Below are 19,875 nucleotides of genomic sequence, written 5' to 3' on the forward strand. Positions count from 1 at the left end.
CACCCCCGCTCCTTGAAGCACCTCTCTGAGGCCTAACTGGTTTGTCTCCTCGCCCTACCCCACCCATTCAATTTAGATGTCCTGCACCAGTTAGAACTCGGCAAAAGAATGACAACTTGAATTGAATGCTTATTTCTCAGGCATTTTGGTGACATTGACAGTAAGATCAGTAATGGAGAAATACCTACTTTATCAAGTCTACCATCAAACAAAACCAAACCAAACCTAGCTGACAGATTCAGGCATCGATATTTGTAGTGACCCAGCCACCCACCTTCCCATAACCCTCCATTGCTCTGGACATGGTGCTGGTGTCTCTGGTTCGCAGTTGACCAAGATTCACCAGGCAGAATCTAGTCATTTGGCAAATGTTGATGAGCACCTGCTCTATGCAAGGCACTGGGCCAGGCCCTGGTGGGGGGCAGGAGGCCAAAGTGCCAATAAGAGAGGGGGCCCAGGAGGGTGCTCCTGCCGAGGGCCAAGGGCCTGGGAACAGCTGGAGGCCCCAAGTAGTTTTGCAGGTGGGTCAGCAAAACTGCTGATACCAACCCTTGAAAGAGGAGGCCTAGGGGGCATTTCCAGCTTGGGCAGGGACAGCCGAGGGGAGAGCATAGGACAGCGTGAGAGGGAGCGCGTGCCCTCTACAGCCAGGCCTGTCCCAGGTTCTCCAGCTCCTGGCAAATAGCTTAGCTGCCCCAGCCTGTTTTCCTCCCCGGGGGCGTTTGTCTCCAGGTTGGTGTACTTTGAGAGTTTGCAGGGCAGCGATGGGGAACCGCGAATGCCATACGCGGAAGCTGCTGCTGTCCTGGCTTCTCACCGCCCTTCCCCCTCCTGTTGGTTCAGTGTCCAGAGCCTGCCCCGCTTCTGACTGTCGGAGTAATTGGATAGGTGCTGGCAGGGACTTCTGATGGAGGGAGGGGGAGAGCCTCCGAGAGGCTTTTCTTTTTTAGTTCCTTGGAAAATTATACTCAGCAGGTTTATTCAGTACCGTGTTCTCACCACATACTTTGCACCATAATGACTTACAAATTGCATGCTAATTTTGCCACAGTTAAATCATTGCAGGCTTTTTTCCTGGAAAGAAAAAGATGGACTCTGTAATGAAACAGTATCCACAGGACTTGATGTCTTAAGCAGACTTTGACCATCTCCTCGGCATTTTGAGCTCACTCAGAGATTTGTGTGAAAGGGGCTGAAGTGCTGGAATGAATGGGGGGCACGTGTTCCTGAAGCACCAGGTGAAGATGCAGATAGTGAAGTGTGAGGCTGCCGTCAGTTCATCTGCTAACTGCGCTACAGGCTTCCAGGGCAAGCTTTAAAAAAAGAGAGAGAGAATCCTGCCAAGAGGTCCTCTCAGCTCTTCTTTAAACCAGAGGTTCCCAGACTCCCATCTCATGAACTTGCCAGAACATAGCTTTCTGCCAGTAGATGCAGGGGAGAGGGAGTCATGGGGTGTCTCCTCTTCTCTCCCTGCTTCTCTGTCTAGGACACCTGCGGTTTCAGCCATGCACCCCTTCATCCTCTGCCATCCCCCTTTCTTCTAATCCTCGTCTCTCTGTGATTGGAAGAGAAGTCAGTTGACCTGAGTTCTGGTCCCCCACCCTGCCTCTTGCCTTGCAGTGTGGCCTTAAGCACTCCATTTGGCTTTTCTGACCTCTGTTCTCCTCAGTCAGGGGGTTATTAGCTCCCCACCCCCACCAGCCTCCCAGGCTGGTGGCAGGGTCTGCTGTGATGATGGGGGCTGCGTGACAGGCCTCCCACCTCTGCAGACAGCTGAACACCACCATGGGCTTTGCTGACTCAGAGAGTTCAAACCCAGGCTTGTGGCCCTAACCCTGGATAATCTGCTCCCCTCTCCCTCACACCAGGGCCATTCAGTTTGACCAGGTCAAAAGCCTGGGTGTCAGCTGCCTGCTCCTGCCTCCCACCACACCACCATCTGGTGAGCTCCGCCTGCAGCATCTCGGCTGCCCACCTCCTTTCCCTCCCCTTACTGCCAGCACTGAATTGCAGGCTTCCATTATCTTTTCTTCTTGTGCTAATGCAGCATCCACACTGCACTGTGTTGACTTCGGTGTGCTCTCTCTGTCTCCCTTTAAACTAGTTCCAGGTCTTCAGGAGTCCTGCCTGAAACTCTGGCAGCATCTCACCCTTGTGTGCACAGGCCATTCCGCACCCCCGGTGCCTCCTGAACCTGTGCCTTCTCCACCTTCTCCCCATTTGCCCATTACCCTTTACTCTGCCTGGAACCCTTCTCTGTGCCCGCTTTTCCACATCCTTTTTCAGCAACTGGCCAGTCCCTCTGATTCCCTCACGGTTGGGGGCGTTCAGATTAGTCAGTCAATATGCACCGAGTGTTAGCCACACACAGCATGCTGCCCAGTGCTTCACTGTCGGTTCCTGCAGAGAACCCTCCTTGAGACCCCTGGAGCCCCTCTGGGTGCCCAAGGGCACCCTGTGCACCACAGTCTCGGGCTGAAGATCAGGGACTGGGACAGGACTACATAGTCACCAAGCCTGGCTGTGCCTCCACCAGCCTGATGACCGCAGGCAAGCCACTGAGTCACCCTGCTTCAGCTTCCCCATGAGTAGAAGGATGAGACTAGCGGTGCTTACAGGGTTGTGGGGAAGAGTGAATGAGAGCAGCTCCTGGCACAGGGGAGGAGGCCACACGTGGGCACAGCGATTGTGGCCTGCTCTCCTTTAGTTGTTGCTGTTGTTCTTTTTAGATATATATGTCATCAGGGTGGATCTGACATATTATGCATACAGGGCGCATAACGTATTCTAATTAGAATCCCATTCTTGTGGTTGAGCATGATGTGGAGTGTCACTGGTGGCGTATTCATGTATGAGCATAAGGAAGTCATGTCTGATTTATTCTGTTATCTTTCCCATCCCCCTCCCTTCCCCTCATTCCCCTTTGTCTAATCCAATGAACTTCTGATACCTCCCATTCCAACCCTCACCTTATTGTTGTTAGCATCCACATATCAGAACATTTGGCCTTTGATTTTGGGGGGGGATTGGCGTATTTCACTTAGCACAATAGTCTGCAGTTCCATCCATTTACCAGAAAACACCATAATTTTATTTTTCTTTGTGGTTGAGTAACATTCCATCATGTATATGAACCCCATTTTCTTTATTCATTCATCTGTAGAAGGGCATCTGGGTTAGTTACGTAGCTTTGCTGTTATGAATTGGGCTGCTATAAACATTGACGTGGCTGCGTCACTGTAGCATGCTGATTTTAAGTCCCTTGAGTATAAACCAAAGAGTGGGATAACTAGGTCAAATGGTGGTTCCATTCCAAGTTTTCTAAGGACTCTCTATTCTTCTTTCCAGAGTGGTTGCACCAATTTGCAGTCCTACCAACAACATAGGAGTGTGCCCTTTTCTCCACATTATCTTGTCCTATACTCTGGTCTGTCTCCCTCTGAACCAGTTCCGGGTCTTCACAAGTGGGACTGCTCTTATTCACTTTCTCTGCTCCTTCAGGGGATCTGCATTTTATGGCCTTACGTTGTCCTGTCTGCTGTTGTGGAAGCTGTGTTCTCTCCAGACCGGCTTGTGTGTTGTCGATATTTAAATGAGCAATTCTGGCCTTTTCCTTAAGAGAATATGTTAAGTAAATTAGAAACACAGGCCCCTGTGACAGGCAGAATGGCAGGGCAGAAGGAGCCGTGGCGTCACGTGGCTCAAGGTTAAGTGCCAGCTCTGCTGTGCATGAGCTCTGTGCACTTGGGAGATGCCTCACCCTACATGCGTTTTCTGGGTAGCTTTATTCCACGGTCACTTTGAGGATTACTGAGAGTGTTAGTGGAAACCTGGCACAAGCTCTTGTGCTGAGGTGACCTGACCTTTAGTCAGTCTCTTCTCAGGGGCAGAGCTCTGACCCGAGACCCTTGGATGCTTGTTTGAGCTGCTGTCAGCTAGCTGCCTCCCCCTTACCACCTCCCCAGCCTCAGTTTCCCCAGCTTGCAAAGACATGTGGTCTCTAGGACCGCCCTCCACAGTCTTCCCTATTTTAGAAGCTTTTGGAGGAAGGTGTGGTTTTGCTGGTGTCGTGCTCCTAGTCTCTGTGGCCTCTCTCTCCTGTGGTTCGGGTTTCTCCCCTTGCTTTGGAACATACAAAGGAGTAGGCGTTTTCTGAATGGTGGGACGTCCTTACCCATGAATGCAGACAGTCTCTGATGGTTGGAGCTCCCTGTTCCAGCCGTGAGCTGCGTCCTCTCTTATTGAAGCAAGAGGGATTCCTATCAGCTTCACAGAAGCCTCTTTTGACTGTCCCCTTCTGTCAGCCTGGGGTAGTTTGCTGCCTGTCAGGGGCAGATTGGAAATGGCATCAGCCTGCTCACTTGGAGGGCTTGCAACTGACTGCAGAGAGATGGAGGCGCGCGGGAAGCCAGCGATTTGGTAGTGCTCCCAAAGACAGATTAACATTTAAAGTGAAGATGTGCTGGGAGCGGGAGGCAACACAACCCTGTGGAAATGGCACCTTGACGCTCCACATACCACCTCCCTGTGTATCTTTGGAGATGAATCTGTTTATTTTAGCAGCCCCAAAACAGGCTTATGCTGCCGTGAATTGCAATCTGTTCTACTTAATGCGCCATTCACTGAATTACCATCTAAGTTTTTATTCTAGCCCTCTCTATGGAATGAACAAAACAAAACCTATCAGTGAGTTTTTCGGGTGTTTTTTTTTTAATTTATTTATTTTTAACACTTTCGAATTGCATGCAGAATATGCTGGCTGAGCGATAGTGGCTTCCCCCGCATCCCCACCCCCTGCTTCATTTTAAATTTCTTCAATTTATAGGGAAATGATAGGCCAACAAGCTAGGTGAGCTTACATTTAATGCTACTGGTTTGCATTAGTTCCCAGATATGGCATAAAGAAAAAAAGCCCACTTAACCACTCATATGCTAATACTGAGAAAGGTCCATAAAACAAAGACTCTGTCTCCCTTTGAACTGTGAGAGTGAGCCCACACTTGGAGTCGGATTTGTGTGAGTCTCTCTTCTTCCTCCGCCACTTACACCATGAGCTTTGTGAGCATAGAACAGACTCATCTCTCTGATCCTCAGTTTCCAGTTTGAGAAGTGGAGACAGTAATTGTTCTTCCTCTGGGGTTTTGTGAAGAATTTGAGAAATCCATGATGGTGCTTCACTTGGTGCCGGCCAGGCAAGGGGCTCGGGAATGTCACCGTTTTAATCCCTCTTTACTGCCCATCCCTGGCCACAGTGAAAGGACGAGTATGAAAGGTATTGGTCTAGGGAAGCATTTTCCGCTCAAGTCTCCAGCTGGAACTCAATGACAGCCGTGTGACATCTGTCTCCATCTTTCCATCTGAAATCAGCAAATGATGTTTGCCATGCACACTCAACACGGGCAGGTACCGAGTTGAGAAGTGAGCACTGCTGTGTTGTCACCACTTCACAAAGAAGGCGGCCACCTTCCCTCTCCTCGAAGGGGAGGTGGTGGATCATTCTGTGGAGGTCTCTGAAATCTAAGCCTCCTGTCTTGTTCCAGATGCAAGCTGACGTGGGTGGAGGCTCTCGCCCTCAGTTTGTGTGAGGGGAATGTGTCAACGGGTTCTTGGAATTTCTCTGTAGTCCCATTAGAGAGCACTTGAGTTGCAGGCCTGTTTTTAAATGGCCTGTCCAGTGGAGCAGCAGATCCAGGGCCATGTCTCTGTTAGAGGGAAGTTTAATTTAACGTCCTGTTGGTGCTGCTTTGCTCCAGCTGGAGACCTGTCTTGTGTGGCTGTCCTGACAGCCATCAGCTTAATCCATCTGTACACCCAGTACAGGAAGGAACCCGTTACCCGTGAGGTGCCTCGTCCCTCAATTTGCCACAGATTATCTGAGCCAAAAGGAACTTTCTGGAGCCCCAGACCAGGGAGACCAAGGTGAGGCTTGCTGCCTCCCCGCTGTTCTGCAGTCAGCAGGCAATGCTCACTGACCTCAGGGCTCTTCCCCACTGAGTCCCACTGCTCCACACCCTCTGCCATGTTGTCCTCTGCAGCCACTATGGTGGGTTAGAGTTGACACTCAGGACAAGCCCGCTCTTCTTTGCCTGATCCAGAACAGGCTTCTCATTTTCCAGCAAAGAAGCTGAAGCCAAAAAAGTTAATTGACTTGCCTAAAGACACTGCGAAGTTAGTATTAGAGTTGGGGTCTGATCCCATTGGCATAGTGTTCTGTCCCACCTTGACAGAGGAACTGGTTGTGGAATTTATATATTATATTTCCAGGAAATTTTACCATTTTACTTAAGCATTTTTGGTACTGTCAGAGGGTCTCTAGAGACAAAGAAAGGGGGTGGTCAGCGACCTTCTTTAGAAAGGGGTATTTTTGCCAGGGACAGTGACCCACACAGCTTGGGAGGCTGAGGCAGGAGGATCACGAATTCGAAGCCAGCCTTGGCAAAAGCGAGGCACTAAGCAAATCAGTGAGACCCTGTCTCTAAATAAAATACAAAATGGAGCTGAGGATGTGGCCCCTGAGTTCAATATCTGATTACCCCCCCCCCAAAAAAGGGGGGGGGATATTTGTTAGCTCGGTGTCCATGTACTGAGGAGGTTGTGCTGCCGGATGGGTCTCTGAACAGCCAACTGGCTGCACTCTGTTGCTGGTCACTTTTAAAACCTGCTACCTCAGTCAGCTGGGCTCCTCCCTACCATCACGTAGGAAAGGAAACGAGGCCGTTTGTGTATTGCTAGTGCATAACCTTTGGAGTACCTGAGCTCACACTTCTTCAGTTTGGGAACCTTTTACATGGGACAGAATAGGGTGGCAAGAAGCTCGTGATGAATTTCTCTTTGATTCTTAAAACTTTTACGTTACTGAATCCTAGCCAGCTGCAGGAGTTGAGTTATACCAGCAGCCATTGGGGAGCCTCAGATACCTTAAAAATTGTTTCAGAAGTCTAGATCAGCTTCACCATACAGAGAAACCCTGGGGACCACATGAAGTCCTTATCCCAAGGTCAATTTTTTGTCTTAGGAACCCAGAAAGGCATTAGAAATTCATTAATCTATTCATAATAAGTTGGCTCTGTGCGTACATAGTAAGGAAAGGGTAAAAGTAAAGTGATATGCCATCTCACTTCCTTTTAAAGATACCAGAACTTGAGAAGATGTACCTCTTAAGAACTGGGCCCAGACTTTTTCACTGCCTTATTCTGCTTATTCAGAATGATGCAGAATCCTCCTGCTTCTTTTTTTCCCCTTAAACAGCGAGTGCGTGTTTGTGCTCAGCTAACTCGCATCCTCCCGGTAGTAAATACTCCGTGCCGTGGTGTTGGAGCAGGCGAGATAAGGTGCTGTCCTGACAGCACTCATCTTCCCTGCATGCCATCTCCCCAGCGCTCTGAAACTGCCAGGGCAGAAGCTCCGTCTTCAGAAGCTGATCTGCTTCTTGCGTGCTTCCCGCTGCTGTGGTGAAGTCTTTCTGGGAGATGAGCTATCGTCCTATCTCAGATCTACATTCGAAAATTTCACTTTCAAACATAAGGCCGTACATCTCAAGTAGAATGTCAAGTTGAATGGTGTCAGGGAAGTTCTGAGGGAAAAGGGAAGAGAGGGGAACACGGAGCTTGGCGTGGCTCTCATGCATCCTGGGTCCAGCCTCTCTAGAGGACACAAGTCAGAGAGCCCAGTACAGCCTGCCAGGTTAAACCGTCAGGCTGGTGGGAAAGTGTGAGAAAGGAAGAATTGCCAGGGTATTTCTGACCTCAGGAGAGAAACTAGAGGTTGCTCACTCCACTCCTGAGCCTTCCATAACTCTCCTTGACCTCTTCCTTTGTTCTCCGGCCAAGTCTGCAGTTCTTATCTGCACAGACGTGGCAGTGTAGGGAGAGTTTGGGCCAGGTCTGCTGCCCCAGCATGGCTTGAACCGTGTTCTTTGCTATCATGGGTAAGAATTCCCACCTCGCAGTGATGGATTGCGGGAAGCCCGGGAGTGAACATGCGTAAGCCCTGTGCCTAACGCAGAAGCAGTCCTCGGGGACGCCGGCTGCTCCCTTCGGTGGGTGGGTGAAGGTAGCAGCCGTTATTATTCACTCTGCCTCCCACAGTGCCTCCCAGGTAGTCATCAGTCAAAACTAACGTGATTTGCCGACAGCACAGCTCAAGTAAGCAAAAAAAAAAAAAAAAAAGATCCTCCCTGCTCCTTCCTAATGTTTGTGTTAGTGATAAGATAGTCCCCTGCTTTCCCAGGCCAGCTGAGTTGACTTCTCTCTGCCGTGACTCCCCGTGCTCCGGATGCCCTTTTCCATCCCTGTCAGACTCAGGGCCTTCCAGCTGCAGCTCCAAGGTTGCATTTCTGGAACTCTCCTGACTGCCCCCGACAGGACGAGCCCGTCTTCCTGAAGGGTTCCCACAGCAGCTGGTACCGCTGAGAAGTCCTGTGTAATTGCAGCTAGGTTCAGGAAGTCCTTATTGGGTGGATGTGTCCATGGGTTCCGCTCTGGGTCTGGTGTTTGCAACTCGAGAGGCCTCCTCTCTTCTCTTCCTCCTCCTCCTCACAGGGGCTGCGGCTGTGGCCTCCCAGCCATGCCCTCTACCAGCTCCCTGTGCTCTAAGCCGTGTGTCCATCATAGGACCGTGGACATATTCTCAAGACATTTTCCTACACGGTGCTGCAGTCTGCAGTCCCTGGCATCTAACTTCTGGCCAGCACTCCAGCTCCCACCTGCGCCCCTCCCAGCACCCTCCCTCACTGTGTCCTGGTCTTTCTACCCCTTCTACCCCACCACTCAGCTCTTGCCACACCCCGCTCGTTAAATGGCTTGAGGCAGTGCCTGCCTTCTTTTCAGCCCTCTGACTGATGCTCTCCAAGAGCCAACTAAACACAAAGTCCTTTGCGAGGTGCTCCCCAGCGCCCACAGCTCTGGCCTTCAGGATCTACAGGAAGGCGGCCCGCGTGTGAGTCGCCAGCACAGTGGGCCACGGGAGGTGCCGTGACAGGTGCACTCCCAGGGCGTGGGTGTCTAAAGCTGGAAAATCGTATCTGCTTGGGGATCTCGGGAAATGTGAGAAGTGTCACGTTGTAGAGGTGGGTATATCATGGGGTGGGGAGGGTAGGACCAACCTTACAAGGAAAGGTGAGGAGACGAGAAAAGGGAAGCAGGCCCCGCTGTGTGGGTTGGGGAGTGCTAGAGGGCAAGAGGCATGGACAGCTGGAAGCATGTCCCCTGGGGGTAGGACACTTGGAGACCGTGCCTTTAAGGCATTTGCTCTGCTGTCTGCCCACCGGGTGCCCCAACTTGTCAGCCGAGCCTGATCAGCACTGCCAGCTTACAGCTGTAACTTCATGTCATTTCCTGTCTCTGTGACCTCCCTAGACAGTCTGCTCCTGGGTGACCAAGACCAGGGCTTCTCCTAACCTCCATTTTCCTTTTTTTCTTTTCCTTTTTTTGCTTTAACTCAGCACTTTGGATTGTGTTCTTGTGCCAAGCTCTCAGTAGGGCCAGGAGTCTGAATTCTCTGCATCCCGTAACTCATTTCCCTTCAGAAATGAATCAGGGAGCCCCGTCCCCAGGGAGTCCATATTCTGGTAACTGGTAATTAAGTAATTATGGGCAGTTTTGCCTCTCTGCCCTGGTTTCTGGTCCATACAGTGGGATCAATAATACCTCCCCACCATCTTTACGTTTGCTAGTAAGGACACATATGTGTAATGACACTTTAAACTCTGTAGCAATATAGAAATAGGAAGTGTTAGCCCCAGATGCTTTTCGTGTGGTCAAAGTCAGAAGAGATTTTCCTTCCTGGGCCCAGTTGCTGAACACTTTGGAGTGGAAGAGCAGGAAATTGGGATTCTGAGCACACGAGAAGCTAGAGCGACGCCTCTTCCTTTAAACTCCTCGGCCATCAGGCCAGTGCTCCATGACCACCTTGTGAACGTTAGCGTAATCACCAGCTTACCAGGGAATCTGCTACCAAATGGAGCCAAGAGTTAGTGGCAGCGACTGGTGGGGCACAGTGGCCCTGGCGGGCTGCGGCCCTCTGCCTCAGAGACAGGCCTTCAGTGGGGAGATGAAAAGTAGCCTGTGCGGCTGCAGGCGGCCCCCAGGCAGATGAAGAAGCGGGTTACCGCGCGTCAGTGGTCCCTGAGGGGTTCTTGTGGAGATGGATGACCACAGTGCTGAGCCCTTGCAGTTCGTGGGAGTGGAAAACAGCGTCCCCAGGGCTCTGTCAATGACAGGAGCTGAGCTGTCAGAAGGAACCATGGCCATAAAAATACCCATGGAATTAAGTAATGGGTTGTTGTCATGAGAAGTGTGGGCAGGCACCTGCCGTCCTAAGTGTCCACTAGAAGCGTCCACTAGTCATGTGACCGAGGCTCTCCTAAGAGCTCACAGACTGAAGTACAGATGACATTTTTCTCTCATTTGCCACGTGAAAGTTTACTGGTCTGGGGACAAACCAAATTCAGGCCCGCGGGCTTCCCACAGCTCACAGTTGGCAGGAAGTAGATAGTGATGAAGTCGGAGTGTGTGTCCCTTTACTTCATGTCATTTCCTGTCTCTGTGACCTCCCTAGACAGTCTGCTCCTGGGTGGCCAAGACCAGGGCTTCTCTTAACCTCCATTTTCCTTGTGTGACCATGGTGGGCAGCCGGAGGCCTCAGGCAGTGGCTCACCCAAGGTGCTCAGGGATTTGGGGAAGGGCCTCAGGTGAGGCAGTTGAAAGGTCGTGTGGGCTTGAGCAACACCCAGGGTCCGTGGCAGGAAGGTGGCAGGGGCTTGAGCTGGGGAGAACAGCTCTCCCAGGAGAAGAGCCTGTAACCTCCTGGGTGGGGGCGAGGGTGGCGGCTGCAGGGGTGACGGCACAGTCTGAGCACACTCAGCTGACCGAGAGCTCGCTGTGAGCGGTGGATCTCCTGGTGTGTGGACTGTAGTGTATGAAGATGTTTTTAAAAAGAATCCACTGGAGAGGAAGAGGGGCAGGGTTCAAAGGACTGGGAAGGAGACCCACGCACACTAGGCCTGTGGCAGAGAGGAGTGTTGGGTTGTGAGCTGCAGTGGCAGCGCTGCACCCATGGCAGTGGACACAGCGTGAACGAAGGATGCATGGGCACAGAAAGGCTGCCTATACCTCGGCTTCACTAGGCACCCAGAATCATGGAGAAAGGAGGCCTTTCTTCACCGCCAACCTGACTGGGTAGGGGAAGGGTTAAGGGAGAAGTTATATATGGCCACCCAAACCAAGCATCAAGAAGGAGTGGGCCAAGAAGTTAATTTCCTAGAAGGAGAGGGTAGAATAGAATAGTGGTCACCAGAGGTGAGGAAGCGGGGCAGACCAAAATAGTTAGATGGGCGTGAGCTCCAATGTTCCACAGCACAGCGGGCGACTGTGGTTCACAATTTATCACATATTACATAGAGAACTAGAATAGAGTTCAGGGTTCCCACTACAAAGAAGTGATACATGTTTAAAAGGAGGTAGAAATGCTAATTACCCTCATTTGATCATTATACTTTGTGTACATGTATCGAAATATCACACTGTACCTCATAAATATGTGTAATCGTTATGTGTCAATTAAAATCTTCTAAGATAAAATAAATTTTTAAAAGACTGAGTGGAAACCAATACGTAGCTTAGATTTATATCCCTTCAGCTTATTTTTTTAGTTTTAATATGTGGATAAGATCATTGTGGCCTTCATTCATCAGATAGAAAAGAAATGGGGGCGCTGGAGCTCAGGGATAGAGCACTTGCTTAGCATGTGAGGCCCTGGTTTCGATCCTCAGCACCACATATAAATATATGAATGAAATAAAGGTCCATCAACGTCTGAAAAACAAATTTTTTTAATGGCTTTAAACTTGACTTCTGGGGCCTCTGCAGTCCATTAAGTGAGGAGCCAAGAAAAACCCTTCAGGGCAGTGGGAGAGGCGAGTCAGGACAAGGTTGGAGTTACTGTTCTTCACGTATTAACCGTGGCCAGGTGGAAACCCACTCTGCGGATCCACTCGCCGTCCAGCTTTTATGCCCACATGCCCATTTGTTTCCAGGACATTGTGCGGCGTGGAGAAATCATAGACAACGATATGGAGGACGAGTTCTACCTCCGGCGCCTGGATGCGGGGCTCTTCGTCCTCCAGCACATCTGCTACATCATGGCTGAGATCTGCAACGCCAACGTCCCCCAGGTAGCAGGGGCCTCCCAGATGGCCTGACCTCCCTCCCTCCTTCCTGGCACCTGGTGGGTGGAGACTTGCGAGGAAAGAAGTGGGTCGCGCTCTCCTGGGATTCCCTCCCTCCGTGTGCACCCTTGTTTTCAGGGTGGGTGAGGGGATTGAGGTGCTCTACTTTGGTGTTGCTGGGACAAACACCCCCTTTTCCTTCTCTCCTTGCTCTTCCCCCTCCTTTCAGATCCGCCAGAGGGTCCATCAGATACTAAACATGCGAGGAAGCTCCATCAAAATTGTCAGGCACATCATCAAGGGTGAGTTGGATGCGCCTGTGTCTGGGCTCTGGGAGTTACGCTCCACTCGCTTCCCAAGCCTCTTCCGTGTCCCTGGTGTCTGGCACTGAAAGCATCACAGGGTCTTCTTGTTCACTGTGTCCAAGTCGTCTTCATCAGAACGCTGTGAAGACTAACCCTGCGTGTCTCTGCCTCTGCCCCTCCAGTTCTAGAATGTAAACACACACCAAATAAGAAGCAGAGGGCTCAGAAATATTTATTTAAAAAGCAAAACGAAGGGCTGGGGCTGGGGCCAGTGGCAGAGCCCTTGCTAGCACTTTTGAGGCACTGGGTTCAATTCTCAGCACCACATAGAAACAAATAACGGTATCGTGTCCATCTACAAGAAAAATACAGATGTAGTAGCCAAACGGGACTCTAAGTTTCTAACTCTATAGTGGAATGAAAGAAAGCAAGGATAAGACGAGAAATAGCTGGAAACATGCAGGCCAGGAAGCAGACTCGGGGCAGCGTGGTGGAGTGGGAAGGGCAGTCTCACAGCCTTTGCTGAGTGCACTCACTCACTTTTCCTTGTGAGAAGAAGACATTTTGCAAATGTTGCATAAGGTACTGCCTAATGTGAGGTGAGCACTCAGTCACTTTGAGTTGCCCTCTGTCCTCTGTCACCCCTTGGACTCCCTGAAATGCTAGACCTGCCCCAGCTGGAGTGGCTCTGAAGAGGACTCCAGCCAGCAAGCAAGCCTCAGTCAAAAGCAGGGCCACGTGTGTGCTTGAGCTGACAGACTGACACACCTGGGTGGTGGTCAGTGGGAGACACTGCAATACGGGTGGCATCAGGGTTTGTAGAGTCAAGCTGGCCCGATGACCAGAGTCTCCTTCTCTGGCCCTTGTTCTGGCCCATTTCTTAAGATGAGGGACTGAGCTGGGCTTCCAGGATTGGCCTTGAAGTTGCTCCTGGGCCTGCATCCTGACCCTGCTACTCACTGGGGTGCCCTGGGCAGGAGCCCAGGTGCTCTGTGCCTGGCAGAGTGGGCCTGAGGTGTGGGTGAGGAGCTCGAGGGCTGCATGGGCCGTAACAAGCTCTCAGCAGACCCTAGCCTGTGGCATCATGAGGTGTTGCGATGATCCTCCTCCTCGTCGTCATCATCAGTGAGGTGTAGCTAAAGTCCTGTGAGAAGCCTTTTGAGAGAAGTGGCACTGAGCTGGTCTGTGGGTCTGGGACAAGGACATTCCACAAAGATGGAAGAGTGTGACTGAAGGCACGGGGCTGGAAGTCGTGTGCTCAGCACCGCCCTGCAGGCAGGCCACGCAGCAAGGCTGTGTGCCCCGGGTAGACAGGGCACGAGGCCTTGGGTCTGTTGTTCAGAGAGGACACTGGGCAAGCCTGCCCTGCTGTGGCTCCTGTCGGGACCCAGGGTGCTCTCTTCTCGTGGGCGCCGGATCCACAGAGATTCTGCTGCCGTTGTGCTGCCGCCTCCCTTGGGTGTAGCCGTGGTGACACGCAACTACAGTCTTTAAGTGGCATTTACTTTTAACGCCCACGTGTGCAATTAGAACTTTCATTACTCCGGGCTCTCCTGTCTTGCGTGGCGGCTTCTCCCGCACTCCATCCCTGGGATCCGAACAGGGCGGGGGGGGGGGGGCTTTTTCTTCCTCGAACTCTGCTGTGCGTAGCTGAGGTGGATCAGAGCTCCACGCTGCCGGGAGCCAGCCCCCCTGTCCATTCCCCCAGTGCCAACTGAAGTGCTGGCACAGCTAGAGGCTGAGTCTGTGTTTTCCATGGGGCAAGTGGGTGAGGGGCCTGCACGGACGCCGTCTCCCTTCCCACTGCCCTGCTCCACCAGACCCTTGTATCCCTCTGCCCCAAGTCCAGTTCTCTCTCTTTGAAACCAGTCCCTCGGTTCTGCCTCCAGACTTAGGCGTGAATCTAAGCGCTCCTGTCTCTACTTCCCCATTTATTTCCTTCTGAGCCCTTATTGCAACCTGTGATGGCTTCATTTAAGTAGTCTACTCACTTGATCTGTCCCTTACATTACAATGTAAGCCCCGTGACGAAGGGACACTGTCTGCCAGGTTCACCCCGTCTCCTCAGCTTCTGGGGCCATAATGGGAACCCCACAGATATCTTAAACATTGTGTGGATGTCCTTCGGCCAGTGTCCCCTGGCCTCCTCCAGACTAGCCAGGTGCAGGGCTGGGTGCTGTGTTCCAGAGGGCCTGCCCTCGGGTGCTCAGTCTCCTGGGGTGTGTGATAAAGGACCCACTCCAGGAGCCTCTCAGCAGGCATTGCTCAGCGCCAGGTGCTGCATCCAGTGCTAGAGACACCAAGATGGTGCTAGAGACACCAAGCCGTGTAAGCGAGTCCCTGTCCTTGCAGCGTTCACAGTCTGGTAATTATAAGGTGATAAGTGTTGGGTTGGAGTTGTGAGTGGTGCTAAGGTAGCGGCAGCAGCTGAGGAGCAGAGGCTCAGCAGGACAGGACAGGACTGGCGGCTGTAGTTAGAGGTCCAGAGAGGGGTCAGGAGTGTGGCTGGAGCATTGTGGGAGGGGCTTGCTGGGCAGGGATGTGTTCAGCGGGTGCATAGGGGGTCTGGGGTACAGGTAGTGACTGCGTCCCCTTGTTGGCAGCAGCCAGTAGACATTCTCATTAGAGCTCAGGAGAGATGCTCTCTGGGGCATTTGAAGTCATTACAGAGAGGTGATATTTAAAGCTAGGGAATTGAATGCCATTGCTGGGACTGAAGTGGCCCTCGACATGATGCTGACCATTACAATAAAGAGTTCTCCACAGCTTGAGGGTTGTGACAAAGGGTTCTTGGCCCCCTCCCCCTGGCATGACCCTGACCCATGCCAGGGGAACTGTCTCTGGTGCCATAGGGTCTGGACCCTGTGCATCGAGGCTGCCTCAGAGCAGCCCCTGGATACAGCAAGTAAAGACCCTCAGGACAGGTGCCTCCGCTGTGGGAGGGCCGCAAGGGGTCCAGGGGGCTGGCTCTGCAGGCCCCCTCCAGCCGCTCTGGTTCCTTCCTCTCCTCCCCCTCCTGCACCGTCCTCCATCAGAAGGCCTGAAAAACAAAGCCTCATAAAGAAAACCAGCTCGTCAGCCTGTCCTCTTTGATTTTAATTTTGTTTTTCAGTTTGGGTTGCTTCCTTTTTTTTTTTTTTAACGTACTAATTAGATGCAAGCTCTTTTCTTTGATTTTATGGCCTACATATTTCCTCAGTTTTGCTGGCAGGATGACAGCTGATGTATCCCTTGAGGTCGCAGGAAAACGCTGACGGGGCGGCCCAGCAGGGGCTTTTCCAGGGTTTTCAGTCCCCCCTTTCCTGTGGGGCTGCCAGAGGAGCTGGACAGAGGGATGGCTCAGTGGGTCCCTGTCTCCGCAGCTGCCCACATGTCCCCTGAGATGGCCCTCCCTGGAACAGGTGGCAGCTCTGGGCCTCAGGACAGTGGGCCTTTTGGGGAGCCAGGGTCTAGGGACTGAGAGGCCCACCAGAAAAGGGCTGGCAGGCTGGGCGCCCCCAGGACAGCGCAGGCTTCCTGCCTTTCCCTTCCGGTGCCCGGCGCCGAGCGGGGCTCAGGTACTGTTGAGAGCAGCACATGCCCAGTAGGACCTCAGGCTTCCCGTTGTTCCTCCAGAAATGCAGGATCCCAGTGGGCAGAGTGGACCCTCACTGAGTGCCTGCTCTGGCCAGGCTTTCGATGTCTATCATCTGTGGTCCTCTGACAAGCTCAGGAGACAGATTGATCTCCATTTTGCAAATAAGGAAACTGAGGCACTCTGCAGTTAAGGGATGTCCTCTGCATCACTAGTAGTGTTGGAACCTGGGCACAAACGCAGATAGGTCTGCACAGTGGTACTTCAGTCTTGCAGAAAAGAGGGCTCCCGCTGTGTCACCGGCTCACGTTTGCCTTAAGGGCTTTGAGAAGGAAAAAAAAAAAACGAGGGCATCCACCTTTAGAGAGCACCCCTTGGCATGACGGGCAGGAGGGCTGCTGCAGTGAAGGAGACCCTTAGGAGGCTGTCCCAGAGGGGCTTCCAGTCCCCTCACAGGGTCACAGAGCAGCAGGAAGCCAGTGCCGGGGGCGGAGCTGTGGAGAGAGGAAAGCGTGGTTGTTCACTGTAGCAGCGCCGTGGCCTGCGTCCCCTGCAGCTCCCCGCCGTCTGTGTGGACCTTTTCGTCTTGCAGACCTGAAGCTCAGGGTGGAGGCATTAACCCTGCTTCCCTCCCGCATTCCCCAGCCCCGTGCCACTTACTGCTTTTATGACTGGGATGACACTAGGTAAGGAGGTGGCTATGTCGCGGGCAGACGTGAATGTACGTGACTCCCGCAGCACAGGAGCTGTGACCCGGGAAGCCTTGTTAGCGTAAGTGATTATCAGTGGGCGCCCTGGCCAGTCTCGCAGGTGCCTGAGTCCACGGGTGGAAGTTGTCCACAGCCCTTTGACCTGCTGGTGCCCTTATGGCTTAAAATCCCTCGGAAGCCCATAAACCTGCACTTCCTGTTGCCTTGGGGCTCTTGGTAGCCCCAGCCTTGCCTCCTGGTTTTAAAGCTGCAGAAGCTGGTAGAATTAATCTTCTAATGACATGATGCATGTGACTTGTGCCTGGACATGGCTCCTGTGGCCACCAGGTCTGTAGAGGCAGGAGAGGATCCTGAGGAGAGGCCTGTGTCAGCCCTCTAGCCAGCTGCCTTGACAGGACCGAGGCTTTTTAGGGACGCCTTAAGCCTGCTGCCCCCTGGACCCTCCTCCCCCAGTCCACCCAGAGGGCTCCCAGATGCGCTGCCTTGGACACGGAGGTGTGGTGTGGGGGAGGGAGGGGGAACCCCCGAGAGCCAGCCTGGCAGGACTGTAGGGTCTGCCTGGCAACCCAAGCCCCTGCTTCCTGGCTGGCTGGTCCTAGGCCGCCACCTGCCCTCTCCCAGCCGCAGTTCATTCATCTGCAGGAGTCCCGGGGAGAACCAGGGGAGCACCGGAGTGTCAGATGCTAGCACGTGGGCCGGCACCCGGGAGCTGGGAGAATGCCAGCCATGTCACTGTTGAGTAGGTGTCCCCACTCACCTGGTGACAGTGAGCACAACAGGGACGCCCAGCCCAGCCTCATCTCCATCTCTGTGTAACTTCAGGCAAGTAGCAGATGACATGTCTGAGTCTTGGCTTCCTTCTCTGTAAAAAAGCAAACCTAGATACTCCCTCTCTCAGGAAGGCCCTGAGGCTGGGTGCCGGGGACCCAGGACCTGCTCAGCAAACACAGTCCTGCCCGCCTGGGCCGGAGCTGGCGGGAGAGCCGTGGGCCACCATGCAGGCCAGACTCGGGGGCTTCATGGGGGGTGGCTGTCAGTGGGTGCTTACCAGGCAGCTAGCATGTCCTCAGGATTCTGGGGACGTGACCCTGTGAACACTGTGAGCCAAGAAGGACGTCCCACAGCCCGCAGAGTGCTCTCTCTCCTAGGGAGGCGCAGCCTTTCAACCTTCCAAGCTTGTCATTGTCATCCAGGCCTCTGTTAGACTCAAGGGTCTTCTTTCCACTTCCTGTTTTGTGAGTACTTGTTTGTCTTCATGGGTATTTGGTGTGAAAATACTGGCTTTCCTCCTCTTTCGCACCCTTCTCCCTGCGCTGTGAGGGGGGAGCAGTCAGGCCTGGGGCCCGGCTCTGAACCAGGCTCCTGAGAGCCCTGGAGAGGGCTGGGCGGGCAGCGCAGGGCGGCTGCACCCACCTTGTCCATCCCGCCCCCTCTGCCTTCGTCCCTCTCTCCCCACCACCTTGGCTCTCTCTTCATCCGCCACCTCTCCCTACACACACACACACACACACACACAAATGAGAGCTCTTCCTGAGACCCCTGGGAAGAGTGTGTTCAATATTCATAAACCCTGCGCAGCGCTATAACCAGGAGGCAGCGGCTCTACCAGGACGGGCCCAGCAGGGCTCCTCGGGAGCAGAGCGGGGCGGGCGCGGAGCACAGGCGGCTGCTCAGACTTGCCGTCTGTCTCCTCTGGGATCCTCAGGGCGGTGGTCAGTTTCTAAGAGCCCTGCAGCCCCCACCCCACATCTGTCCTGAGTCCCCTTCACTGAGTCCCCTTCACTACCTCGCAGCCCCTCCAGGGGGACAAGGGGCAGGTGTGGCTCTGGAGTGCTCAGGGGCACTTCTCCAGGGGCTGGGAGCAGGCAGGCGGGGTAATGCTTAGGGCAGAGGGTGCCACCTGGGGACCTGCCCCACCAGAGGAGCTTTGGGGCGTGTTTCTCCACTGCGCCCGGCTCCTCTGCCAGCCTAGGCGTGGGCAGGCTGCTGCTCCGATGGCCTCGGTTTCCTCTGAGCCGAGTGAGTCAGTGCTGCAGTCAGTGCTGGGGCCAGCCCAGGGTGTGAGGCGCCCCCTCCACAGATCTGTCCCCACCTGTGTGAAAGCGACCCCTCCCAGAGGACTGGCCGTCTGGCCTTGCCCTCTTCCCATGGCCTGAGTGACTGCAGAGACTGGCCCAGAAGGTGGTTCTCTGTGAGCAGGGCAGCCTACGTTGTTCCTGGGCCCTGGAGGGGAAGCTGGCTTTACTCCTGGAAAACTGCCGTCCCAAAGGCCCAGCCCTCCCTCCGCGCCCCTCCCTCCTGGACCCAAGAAGACATTAGAGAGCCAAGTGTTAGTTCAGTCCATTAAGACTCCGCTTCCCGACTGTGCCTCGGGGGGCATTAAATGCTCTGATGGCCATTTCTCTCTCTCCTGGGGCAGCGGCAGCATCACTTATGTGTGAGTAACTTCCACGTGGCCTCAGAGCTTCTCCCGAGGCTCCCGGCTGCTGCCCGTCACCCCAGCCCTCTCCTCCAGGGGCTGAGACAGGAGGCCTTGGTCGTTTGCCGTTGGAGGTGATGGGTGGGCCTAACAGGAGGGTTTCCGTGGGGGAGTCACAGCAGTCACGTGTCGGAACCCCAATCCCGTTTTCCAGCACACGTCCAAAGCGCTACAGAGGAAGGGGGGCAATGAAGAGGTGGCCCGAGTGACCGTGTCCCGAGTGTAGAGGGTGGCGGGGTCACACTCCTCCCTCCGTGTCTGGATTAGCGGACGTGTGATCATGCCGCAGCCTCAGATCCAAGAGTTCCCTGTCCTAGCCAACTGGTGTGCACTTGGCCACCACGCCCCTGTCCACGTTAGTCGCCTTGACTTCATGAGGCTTCCGTGTGGCCTCAGAGGCCGGCCCGCGTGTGCAGAGCCTGAGCAGCCTGAACACAGAGGCGGGGGACGTCTGTCGGGGTGGCCTTGCAGGGTGTGTGGATGTCCCCCGTGATGTCACCAGGCTGGGCAGAGGAGGCTCAGGAGTGTTCCTTGAGCGCCATGTCTGCCGGGAGCTTGGGCTTGTTTTTGGAGTGGCTCAGGGTTGAGAGCAGACCGGTGCCAGCTCTGCCCAGGCCTTGCCCTGCTTCCTGTGAGTGTGG

General features: G+C 53.7%; 1 protein-coding gene across 2 annotated transcripts in view; it reads left to right on the forward strand.

The window, feature by feature from the left end:
• The window catches only part of Ctnnbl1 (catenin beta like 1), a 154,374-nt gene that overhangs the window by 132,759 nt on the left and 1,740 nt on the right, over positions 1–19,875 (forward strand). For both annotated transcript variants that reach the window (XM_078051765.1, XM_005329851.4), the window contains 2 exons: positions 12,035–12,172; positions 12,396–12,468. In XM_078051765.1, coding sequence (XP_077907891.1) covers positions 12,035–12,172; positions 12,396–12,468 — 211 coding nt within the window. The remainder of the gene's footprint in view (positions 1–12,034; positions 12,173–12,395; positions 12,469–19,875) is intronic.

This window comes from Ictidomys tridecemlineatus, chromosome 5 (genome assembly GCF_052094955.1).
Source record: "Ictidomys tridecemlineatus isolate mIctTri1 chromosome 5, mIctTri1.hap1, whole genome shotgun sequence".
In the NCBI taxonomy this organism is placed as follows: Eukaryota; Metazoa; Chordata; class Mammalia; order Rodentia; family Sciuridae; genus Ictidomys; species Ictidomys tridecemlineatus.